General features: G+C 45.0%; 1 protein-coding gene across 1 annotated transcript in view; it reads right to left on the bottom strand.

Moving 5' to 3' along the window:
- The window catches only part of LOC148683934 (matrix metalloproteinase-9-like), a 36,954-nt gene that overhangs the window by 18,972 nt on the left and 5,359 nt on the right, over window positions 1–12,623 (bottom strand). The window contains exons 3-5 of the mRNA XM_088654661.1: window positions 11,712–11,885; window positions 10,613–10,708; window positions 9,258–9,319 (exon numbers count right to left, since the gene is read on the bottom strand). Of these exons, the coding sequence (XP_088510787.1) occupies window positions 9,258–9,319; window positions 10,613–10,708; window positions 11,712–11,885 (332 nt within the window). The remainder of the gene's footprint in view (window positions 1–9,257; window positions 9,320–10,612; window positions 10,709–11,711; window positions 11,886–12,623) is intronic.

Raw genomic sequence — 12,623 nt, 5'->3', positions numbered from 1 at the left:
GTATACTAATTCACTGTATTATGTTTGGGATGCGGGTGGCACTGTGGGTTAAATCACAAAGCCTAGGGCTTGCCGATCAGAAGGTCGGCGGTTCGAATCCCCGCAACTGGGTGAGCTCCCATTGCTCAGTCAACCTAGCAGTTCGAAAGAACGTCAAAGTGCAAGTAGATAAATAGGTACTGCTCTGGCGGGAAGGCAAATGGCGTTTCCGTGAGCTGCTCTGGTTCGCCAGAAGCGGCTTAGTCATGCCGGCCACATGACCTGGAAGCTGTAGGCCGGCTCCCTTGGCCAATAAAGCGAGATGAGCGCCACAACCCCAGAGTCGGTCACAACTAGGCCTAATGGTCAGAGGTCCCTTTACCTTTTCCTTTGGTTCACTGTATCATATCAATTTCAACAGAAATGAGTTCATAAAATACAATGAAACAAGCAGAAGGCCCAGTGGATCAGTTCATACCGTAGTCAGTTCATGGATCAGGTCTAGACATTGGTACGTGTCTGTTCCACCTGAATCAGTTCACAAAGCTCCAGCAATAACAAGTAACCAGCAATAACAAATAACCAGTTCCACAGAATCCTATTCCGAAGACATGGATTTCCGGAATATAAACCTTGTTTCGCCGTCCTGCGCGTCATCTGATGCAAATAAATGCAATGTTGTGATGTCACACACTTTTTTAACCAAAAAAATATATAAATACCATAAACAACTGATTGATTGATTGATTGATTATTACGGTTCTTGACCAGCACACATAAATATGCGATACATAAAAGCAATAAAAGAAAACAAGAATATCTAAAAATAGACAATAAGCATAAGTTTTAACAATTGGATAAAATAAAGCTAATTAAAAGGAGTATTACTACTTAGGGAGGTAAAGGTAAAGGTAAAGGGACCCCTGACCATTAGGTCCAGTCGTGACCGACTCTGGGGTTGCGCGCTCATCTCGCATTATTGGCCGAGGGAGCCGGCGTATAGCTTCCAGGTCATGTGGCCAGCATGACAAAGCTGCTTCTGGCAAACCAGAGCAGCACATGGAAACGCCATTTACCTTCCCGCTGTATAGGTTCCTATTTATCTACTTGCATTTTGACGTCCTTTCGAACTGCTAGGTTGGCAGGAGCTCACCCCGTCACAGGGATTCGAACCGCTGACCTTCTGATCAGCAAGCCCTAGGCTCAGTGGTTTAACCACAGTGCCACCTGGGTCCCACTGACTTAGGGAGGTAGACTGCAGCAGTTAATGTCACTGGATCCTCTTTAGCTAGTCCTGAAGATGTTCTGAGGATATTTGGACACTGCTAATTAGATTGGACCAAATTTTTATGGCTCTAGCACAGAATTTGGCTACCTTCGCTGACACATTAGGGTTAGCGTCGGAAAGAAGCCACTCTATATAGAAATTATCCGAGCGTCCAGGTAGCTCTGCTAGTATGGTGTGGATAAGCTCGCCTCGCACCTCCTCGTAGAAGCAGCATCGCAGAAGTATATGGCCGATAGATTCCACTTCTCCTGATCCGCACAGGCAGCATCTCTCACATAGAGGGATCCGTTTGTACTTCCCCTGGAGAACTGCTGAAGGCATTATGCGGTTACGGGCCAAAGTGAATGCTCTTCTATGAGAGGGTATTTCCAGGTGGAATAAATATCTGGCTGGGCGGGCCAAGTATCTCCTTTCCTCCTCAATTAGAAAGTGAGGTACTTTACTTAAATCCTTCTGTTTTTCTATATCTATAATCCTCTGTTTAATAAGGGTCTTTGCTGTATCAAGATCACGTGACATAAGGCTGGATGGATTGAGGCCTATACTCAGCATCTTATTCACTATGGTCTTGCTCCAGAGGGATTGATAGTTATCTTTCACTAGCAACAGAAGTAGGCCCTGAGGATTCATGTTAAGTTTCAGCCATAGATTACAATCCTGCATCCACACTCTGGCCTCCACGGAGATCAGGCCTGTTTCTAATCGTATGGCCACGTTTGACACACACGGGGGCATTTGTAAGGCCGCTCTAAGGAATTTGGACTGCACTCTTTCGGCTGTCGTCAGATTAGGTGGTGGGATGTTAAGGTTGGCCCCAAAAAGCAGCTGGGCCATCACCTTAGCTTCATACAGTTTTAAAGCCGCAGGAATATACTGTCCCCCCCTTTGTTCTAAGAAAGCTTAGAATAGCTGTAGAGGATTTGTGGGCTGCTGTTACTGACTGTATTAAGTGGGCTTTCTTTAGCCCTTTATCGTGAAAGACGACGCCTAGATATTTTAGGGAGTGGACCTGTGCCGCGAGACGGTGGCTGCTGTGCCGCGACGTGAGGCAACGAGAAGGGCGATTTGCGGCCGCCAATAGGCAGCGCTGACCCACCGGAAAGGAAGCCGGCCGGGTCAGTCTGGAGGGCGCGAGGGCGCGAAGGGTGTTTCTCCGTCATCTCCTCGCGTTCCCTGAGCGAAGCAGCGCTTCATGGCCGAGGCCGCCTCCTCGCGCTCTCCCCGCGCGCTCAATGGAGAAGGCAGCGGCGGCAGCGGCGCAGGGCGCCGGGGACTCTGGAGCAGCAGCAGCCCCGTCCAGCGGCGGCAGTAACAGCAGCAGCTGCAGCAGCAGCAGCCCCACCTCGGCGGGCTCCTCGCCGTCCTCCTCTGCCAGCCGGGGAGGGCTCTCGGGCCGCCAAGGAGCGGCGGCGGCGGCTACACCAGCGGGGAGGCCGGAGGGAGGCGGCAGCAGCAGCCCCAGCTCAGCCGCGGCCAGCCCAGGAGGGAGCGGGGGGCTGGCGGCAGGCAGGACGACGGAGGCGGTGCTCAAGGGCTCTCTCAGCAAGTACACCAACCTCATCCTCCCTATTCCTCAGTCCCTCACCCATTCCCAACCCCCAGGATTTGCCCCGTCTTTTAATGGTGGTGTACCGCGTGATTTTTTTGACGGAACAAGTGTGACGTGGCGCAAAAAAGGTTGAGAAACACTGCTTTAACCCCAGCAGAAAGTTAAAACCCAAATTAAAACATGCTCAGGGGTTATGTTTGTAAAATTAATACAAATTCATGGGAAATGCCCACATCTAAAAAAAACAAAAAAAACCCACGTGGAGGACTGGACAATGTACGTTGTATGAATGTGGATTTTAAATCCTTATGAACCAATATATCTTTAAATGACTTTGCGTGGACAGGCGGAGTCCCCCCAAACCCCAGTCGATCCCTGAGTGGTATAATGACTCAAGGCAATGTGTTATGGGATTAAAATTGGCCACAAGGTTATTAAGATTCAGATGTAGGGAGACCTTGGCTCAGGCATTGGGGGTTTCTCCTTCCCAGTCCCCACCCGGGGATCTGGGGGACTTCAGGGTTATACAGAATGTATGGGGGTTTGGCTGGCTCTGCAGAACATATGTTCAAGCAGAGAGAGCCTGCCCCTGTTCGCCGCTGCTGGAGGGGGAGAGCAATGACAACCTCTCGGTGTATGGCCAATACCTCCCCCCAAGACCCCTTTAACGGGGGAACCCTGATCTTGACGCCACCAAGGGAGTGAGGTCACCACCTCAGCCCCCCCCCCCTTTTGGAAGATAGCCAAAAGGATTCCGCCCAAGGCCTGACACCGCCAAAGTTGTGGGGTATTGCTACCGGAAAGGCGAAACCTGCCAATGTTGGGAAATTCCTTTCTGGACCTTCAACAGCGACCCTGACGTAGCAGTGCCTGCATGCCTGTGAAAAAGAGAGGTTAACCTACAAAATAAGACTTAAATGAGGGTGTGGGAGAAGCTCTGGCGCCGACTGCTGCTTCACAAGTAAGATTCAAATTCTATTCTGTGAGCTGGGCAATCCCTCCCCTAACCTGGCCAATCCCATGGCAACACCTCCCCAGGCGGGATTGGATGATTGGCTGGGGTAGGCGGAGACCCCAGGTATCCAGCCTGGGAAGGGAGTGGTAGTTCCGAACTACCAGGGAGTAGCTCTGTGGTCCAGGGGGCTGCACGCGAGCATGCAAAAATTGCCCCCCGTTTAATGTGGGGAGTGGTCATTGTGCATCGTTTGGCAAAGAGGGGGTGTTATCACACCCTGGAATATCCTTAAGAATATGCCAATGACGCCTAATGATTTTCTCAATTTCGAAAGTCATATGGTTATATTCTAGGGAAGCGTAAATACGCGAAGATCTTGTATTAATATGTGAAACAGATGTAAGAAGGGTCGACCTCTCTCTTATGAGTTTTTTTTTAATGGCATAACCTCTTGGCAATAAGGATGTAGAAAGTATTTTTGGATGGGCTTTAAAGTCATGTGGGTCCGATGAATTGCATTTTAATCTTAGAAACTGACCTAAGGGAAGGTTATTATGGAGATGTTTGAAATGGTTAGATCTGTAATGTAAGAAGGAGTTTCTATCTGTGCTTTTCTTATAGGGCCGCACTTTTAATCATCCACAAAGATTTCTAGATCAAGGAAAGGTAAACAATGGACTTGATGTACCTTCAAAGGTCAAGTGTGGACTCGCACTATTGATCCAACGGTTGAATGGTTTAAAAATATCCTCCGAAAATATAAATATCTATTCATCTATATACCAGCCATAAAACAGGATGTATTCACTGAATGGGTTATTATGAGCAATATGTTCTAAATCAAAATTTCTGGGTGGTGGACATAGCCTGTTCCCTGCTTTCCGCCTATCCAGGTGTTCACCCTTGGCTGACCTATTTAGTACCCGGGGTCAGCGCTACCTGCAAGGCTGCAGGGAGCTAGTTGAACCAGAGCCTATGCAACCACTGACTTTCTGTAGTCAATAAAGATGTGGCCTAAATTCTGCCAAAAACCAAACCAAAATTTGAGTCAAGTGTTAATTTTATTTAGCGGGGAGGTCTCTGGGTCTGAACACACAAATTCCACCCTGGTCTCTTTATCTGGCCCTCAAGATGTTCCTTAGGTCATACACCCTGCCCAGGTGTGAACGCTCCTTGAGTGGTTTGGCCTGGGGTGGATCTCCATTGATCTGTTAAAATGTTATTAAATATAATGTTATATCATTCTCAATGCTTGCCAGAGTGAAGGGAAGACAGGGGTGCTTGAATATTTGTAGAACCTAACCTACTTTATAAAAGTAACTTTTTTTACAATAACTTTTTTTACTTTTTTTACAATAATTGCAGTTCGTGCTTTTGCCTCTGGCCCTGCCCACCAAGGGCATGTGGCCCCCAAAGTTTAACCAGAAGGGAATGAGGCCCTTGGATTACAAACTGTCCCCATCTCTGTGATAGGGAGCTGATTTAGTGAAGATTGGGAGAAGATTCTGATTATAAGAGAAGGTGAACCTAGCTTATCATACTGCGTTTGCACAACCTCTAACTTCTTCTTTCAATCTTTAGATAGCAATCATCATAGCATGTTCTGCCATGTAAGGCTCATAGCTTGGCCTGGTGCAATGATGTTCTGTATCTGCTGAAGCAGGTGTCATTTCTCTTGATAATTTAACAGCAACAGAGCAGTCTCTAAGTTGTTCTATGTTTGTGTTGTGTAAAATTGGTTATCCAAATTTTACAGCACTCACATAATATACCACCTCTCCAAGTGTCCCTATTTTCCACGGACAGTCCCAAATTTACAGAAACCGTCCTGGTTTCTGGTCTGATCCCAGAATGTCCCTATTTTCCTTTGGACACCACTATTTTCATAAAAATAATAATATGTTGAAGCCTGTTTTCATTGGAGAAATGGTGTAAGGGTAGAATTATATGACTCCCAGGCATAGCTGCCAAATTTTCCCTTTTCTCGCAAGGAAGCCTATTCAGCATGAGGGAATTTCCCTTCAAAAAAGGGAGAACTTGGCAGCTATGCTCCCAGGGCAAGAAAATAAGTAACTATACAACCGTTAAAAGACATCTGAAGTTTCTTAATGTTCACTGTTTATGTTTTTATATATGTTGGAAGCCACCAAGAGTGGCTGGGAGAACCCAGTCAGATGGGCAGGGTATAAATAGTAATAGAAACTGTTCTTAACGAGAGGCATGCTTTCGCTAATGGGCATCTTGCTACTGCTGCTGCTGCTGCTGCTGCTGCGCCACCGGCACACAATTTCTGTTCTCTTCCTGAGGCAAAGTTCTCAACTCAAGGTAACTCTTCCAGGTTAGCCGAGTTTGTAACCTGAAACGTTTGTAAGCTGAGGCGTTTGTAACTCGAGGTACCACTGTAATTGCAAACTGGTTGGAAAGGGATCCACAATGATTTAGCATTGCAATGGGGCTATGCACATGCTTATTTTAAAAGCCAACAAACTGCTTTTGACCACAGCAGCAAAGTAGTGCTTGGTACTGCTTTTCCTCATCACTATTTTTTCCATATAGTTTAATGATGCACAATCTTTGCTTCTCCTGGTAGCTCAGTTTTTAGTACCATGGGCTGATCTTGCCAAAAGTTAGCACTGGGCATCTTTATATACAATTCTTTAGAAACAGGTTATATTTGTCTCCATCTCAGAAACAGGAAACTTCTTATCCCCATTTTGCATCTTTCAACAGGATGCTTTTCAAAATTGCTTCAAACCCATTGTGGAATAATTGCCTTCCAAACTGGCCTGACATGAGCAACACTTTTACTCTGAATCGGCCCAATAAATGGGTAGGTTACTAAAAAAAACCAAGATCATGGCCACTGGTCCCATCACCTCCTGGCAAATAGAAGGGGAAGAAATGGAGGCAGTGAGAGATTTTACTTTCTTGGGTTCCATGATCACTGCAGATGGTGACAGCAGTCATGAAATTAAAAGACCCCTGCTTCTTAGGAGAAAAGCAATGACAAACCTAGACAGCATCTTAAAAAGCAGAGACATCACCTTGCCGACAAAGGTCCATATAGTTAAAGCTATGGTTTTCCCAGTAGTGATGTATGGAAGTGAGAGCTGGACCATAAAGAAGGCTGATCGCCAAAGAATTGATGCTTTTGAATTACGGTGCTGGAGGAGACTCTTGAGAGTCCCATGGACTGCAAGAAGATCAAACCCATCCATTCTGAAGGAAATCAGCCCTAAGTGCTCACTGGAAGGACAGATTGTGAAGCTGAGGCTCCAATACTTTGGCCACCTCATGAGAAGAGAAGACTCCCTGGAAAAGACCCTGATGTTGGGAAAGATTGAGGGCACTAGGAAAAGGGGACGACAGAGGACGAGGTGGTTGGACAGTGTTCTCGAAGCTACGAACATGAGTTTGACCAAACTGCGCGAGGCAGTGGAAGACAGGAGTGCCTGGCGTGCTATGGTCCATGGGGTCACGAAGAGTCGGACACGACTAAACGACTAAACAACAACAACAACAACAACAACATCTTCTAAGCAAATGGTGGTTTCAGCAATCCAAATCCTTATCTGATGTTAAAAATTAAACTTCATTTATACATTCTTTCTCAATTCCTACCCCAACCCCCAATTAATCAGCAGAATAAGAACAAAAACTTTACTAGATCAGTATAGTGGAAGGCCATCATCAACCATTATCTTTTTTTCTTTTAATGAGAATTTCTACCCCATCTTTCCATTGAATGACTTTCCAGTTGGATTACAACAGGTGGTAACCACATAACCCAACTAAGACCTCAGACATACAAACAAAATTCAGCAACTCTGATGGATGGGGCTGATGGATGGGGCCAGAGCATCCTTCCATTCTCCTGCAATTATCATAGAATCATAGAGTTGGAAGAGACCACAAGGGCCATCCAGTCCAACCCCCTGCCAAGCAGGAAACACCATCAAAGCATTCTTGACATATGGCTGTCAAACCTCCGCTTAAAGACCTCCAAAGAAGGAGACTTCACCACACTCCTTGGCAGCAAATTCCACTGTCAAACAGCTCTTACTGTCAGGAAGTTCTTAATGTTTAGGTGGAATCTTCTTTCTTGTAGCTTGATTCCATTGCTCCATGTCCACTTCTCTGGAGCAGCAGAAAACAACCTTTCTCCCTCCTCTATATGACATCCTTATATATATTTGAACATGACATGGCTATCATATCACCCCTTAACCTTTTCTTCTCCAGGATAAACATACCCAGCTCCCTAAGCCGTTCCTCATAAGGCATCATTTCCAGGCCTTTGACCATTTTGGTTGCCCTCCTCTGGACATGTTCCAGCTTGTCAGTATCCTCCTTGAACTGTGGTGCCCAGAACTGGACACCGTACTTGAGGTGAGGTCTGACCAGAGCAGAATACAGTGGTACTATTACTTCCCTTGATCTAGACGCTATACTCCTATTGATGCAGCCCAGAATTGCATTGGCTTTTTTAGCTGCTGCATCACACTGTTGACTCATGTCAAGTTTGTGGTCTACCAGGACTCCTAGATCCTTTTCACATGTACTGCTCTCAAGCCAGGTGTCTCCCATCCTGTATTTGTGCCTTTCATATATATATTTTTTTTGCCCAAGTGTAGTACTTTACATTTCTCCTTGTTAAAATTCATCTTGTTTGCTTTGGCCCAGTTGTCTAATCTGTTAAGGTCATTTTGAAGTGTGATTCTGTCCTCTGGGGTATTAGCCACCCCTCCCAATTTGGTGTCACCTGCAAACTTGATCAGGATGCCCTCAAGCCCATCATCCAAGTCATTGATGAACATGTTGAATAAGACTGGGCCCAAGAGTGGAAAAAAGACCTTACTAAATTTGTATGGAATAACAAAAGACCGAGAATTAAGTACCAGTTACTAACAGACAGGAAGGAAAGGGGGGATTTTCCCTTCCCAACCTAGAGTTGTACCACGCAGCAGCCGGACTGGTCTGGTTAAAGGACTGGATAACCTTGGAAAGGCCCGAGATTCTAGACCTAGAGGGAGTAGGAAACAGATTCGGCTGGCACTCCTACCTGTTGCACGAGAAAGTTAAGTCCCACAAGGGGTTTTTAAACCATCTAATAAAGAAATCCTTGTATTTGATATGGGCAAAATATAAAGGCATATTAGAGCCCAAGATACCCCTGTGGAAATCACCGATAAATGTAATTACAGTTAAAAAAATAAATATGGAGGAAAAAGTTGCCACATATCATGAGTTATTGGAAAATATTCAAAATGACCCAAAATTAAAAAGCTATGAAGAAATTAAAAACCACCTTTCGGACTGGCTGCAACACTTTCAAATTAACCAGGGGCTAATAGAGGACAAAAAATTGGGAATTGCAAAGGAGAAGTCTAAATTTGAAAAAGAACTAATACATAACGACAAAAAACTAATTTCACGCATGTACGACCTGCTACTGGAGTGGGAGTTAAAAGAGGAGCAGACTAAACCATCCATGATAAAATGGGCCCAAGATCTTGGACACAACATCTTTATAGATCAGTGGGAGAGGCTGTGGAGAAAAGATATAAAATTCACCGCGTGTTACAACCTGCGGGAAAACATTTTCAAGATGATGTACAGGTGGTATCGGACCCCTGAAATGTTAGCCAGAATGTATAAAAATATGTCACCAAACTGTTGGAGGTGCGAGAAAGAATTAGGAACCCAAATGCACATGTGGTGGAAATGTGCAGAGATAAGTAAATACTGGAATAATATATATGAAGAGTTAAAGAAAATGTTAAAATGTAAGATCTTAAAAAAACCAGAAATGTTCCTATTAAATATAATACCAGAAGAAATAAAAAACGCAAACAGAATATTACTCATGTATGGCATAGTAGCTGCGAGAGTTTTAATCGCAAGAAACTGGAAAAGCAAGAATACACCCAACGTAACAGACTGGCAAATTTTAATGAAGGAATATTCACAGCTAGCCAGGGTCACTGGGCGAATTAGAGGTCAAACAAAGCAAAAAATGAAAAAGGAATGGAAGATTTTTGACGATTATATATTAACGAGCAAAGTGATAAGATCATGAAGGCAGATGGGTTCTGATCCTGTTGGGAATTAAAAGGAGAAAAATTAGAGGTGAACTTTCTGTGTATAATAAGATGGATTAATACAAAGTGCATAGGATATGATTGGAAGACCGTTGTTATATTTTGTGTTTTATTTTATATGTACAGATTTTTCTTTTTTCTTTTTTGTATTTTGCATTTTTTTTCTCTTTTGTAATTTTGCATTTTTTTTCTCTTTTGTATTTTGTAATTCTCTCTTTCCTTTTCTTTTTCTTTCTTCTTTTCTTTTCCTTTGTATCCTTCCCCCTCTTTGTAATTTTCATTTAGAAGAGATAATTTGTGTATAGAGTAGGATATGTTGTGGTCTTGCCCCAACACCCTCCCCCTCCTCTCTCTATTCTTTTCTTTCCTACTACTTATAAATGAGGATCCATGATTTCTCTGTATGGTTTTAAAGATTGAAATAAATAAAAAACATATATATAAAAAAAAGACTGGGCCCAAGACAGAACCCTGTGGCACCCCACTAGTCACTTCTCTCCAGGACAAGGTGCAGTTGGAGCTTGCGTTTTTCACCTTATTCAAATTGGCACTGTATCTGGCAGAAAGACAAATGATTATACAGTGGAAGCAAGGAAGTCTGGGATCACTGCAGCCACCCTTCTCCATAAATTTATCTATCTATCCCAGGGGTTGGCAACCTAAGGCGCTTGGGCCACAAGTGGTCCATGGGGGTCGTTTAACTGGCCCATGGACCCCCGCCCCCCACTCGGTCAGCTCACGTGCCCCACGCTAAACTGGCGCGGAGCAAAGCGGGGAACGCCTTCTGTGACGCTGGCCGGCTTCCCATTGGCTGCAGGAAGCTGCTCAGGCCTCCTCTGCACCGGAAGGAGTGCCAGAAATAGTGTTTGCACATGCATGTGTAGGCATGTGTGCACACACTCTGGCCAACCGCGGCGTCTGCAGGACCATGAACAGGCCCAAGCCACAAAAACTTTGCCGACCCCTGATCTATCCCTCTCAGGACTTCAGTCTACCAGTCCTTCAAAGGAGTTGAAAAAATGTTTAAAGTTATTCCCCCCACAATCTGGCTTGTGATTGTTGGCCGAAGAATCTTAGGAGACGCTACCACCATCCCAGTATCTTGCCCATGTGATGGGCTCATGGGGAACAGCTGTCCTATGAGCCCTTAAAAGGGGGAGAGCCTCTTGCTTCAGGGGAGGAAATTTTAGCTTTCTGGTGGATAGGGCAAAAAATGAATCTTTAATTAGCAGTTGGTTGGGGGCTTTCACCTTTCCCTAAGTGAAATTATGGCTGACATGCATTTGTTAGGTGAAGGATGTTGTTTGTATGGGGGCAGAAATTGCATTGGGCAGGATCAACATGTTGTAGGGGACCCCTATAAAGGGCCTGAGGGGGAAACTGACCACAACATCCCCAAGCTTGGGTTGAGGCATCTGCCTGGTTGGACTCTGCACCCTGATCGCCCAGTGAGACCTTGCTTGCTTGCCTGCTTGCTTGGCTTGCAGCATGGCAAGGTTCAATACTGGCCAACTCCCATGGAACCGGTTCTGGGCAGTCCAAACCTGGCAGATCCATTCCACCAACTTAGGGCTGGCCCCAATGTCATGATGCCAACCCTTGCCCTGCCTGCTGCTGTCAATAAAGATTTGACCTGCTTTAATCCCACCATTGTTGTACAGTCTGGTTATTTTGCCGCTCTCATGGGTCACAGAGAATGGCCAGAGAATGGCAATGGCCAGAGAATGGCAGATATTTCCCCTCCCTCACATTGAATCACCGTAACCCATGCTCTAGCTCTTCCTGCCCATATAAAGCTCCAAACCAATTGTTAATACCACTCTTAAAAGTTCAGCCAACTCTGTTTTCCTCCTCTCTCTTTTTCCCCTTAGCTGAGAAATCACAGTCTCTCCAATGGGGTTTTTCGTCATGGTTGCTGGTCAGAGAGCACCAGGGCTTTCCATTGGATGGCCCATCTGTTGTGCAAGATGAGTAAATTTTGCCTTCGTATGTGAAAGGAAGACACATGGCTCTCTAAGGTCGACCATTAGTCCTGGATGAAGGAGGGGAGGGGAGGCAGGAAGAAAAAGAGAAAATGTTTTTATGAGAAGAGGTCTGCCAAGATCCCGTTTCTAATAAGAGCTAACGTTCAGAAGAAACTTGGACTTTGCTCCCTCCTTTCTTTTGTGGTATGCATGGGTAGATGGTATATTGGGGTTTAATTATAGGTCTTTTGGATAAATTTTTGGAAGATCATCAACGGTTTAGAATAGCCAAATTTATAATAGCCAGTGGGAAAAGTAAAAATGTCTTGCAGTACCTTGCCTTCTAATTACTTTTCTCATCGTGTTTTCTCAAGTCTTTCTCCCTTGAAAAATGTGGGTACAGTAGTACCTCAGGTTACAAACACTTCAGGTTACATACCCCGCTAACCTGGAAGTAGTACCTCGGGTTAAGAACTTTACCTCAGGGTGAGAACAGAAGGTGTGCGCCGGCAGCACGACAGCAGCAGGAGGCCCCATTAGCTAAAGTGGTACCTCAGGTTAAGAACTGTTTCAGGTTAAGAACGGACCTCCAGAACAAATAAAATTCATAACCAGAGGTACCACGGTAGTCATTGCTGGGCTGTTTTAGTTTCATGTTAGGATCCTTCATCAGCAGTAACTCAGATATATGATGTACTTTTGATTCATGCTATCAATACTGGATCTCCAAACTTCTACTTTACCAGTCTTAAATTCAGTTTTAACCATTTTGGCAACCACTTGCATT

Source organism: Zootoca vivipara, chromosome 12 (genome assembly GCF_965207765.1).
Source record: "Zootoca vivipara chromosome 12, rZooViv2.hap1.1, whole genome shotgun sequence".
NCBI classification, from domain to species: domain Eukaryota; kingdom Metazoa; phylum Chordata; class Lepidosauria; order Squamata; family Lacertidae; genus Zootoca; species Zootoca vivipara.
This window is presented reverse-complemented; position numbering and strand designations above follow the sequence as displayed.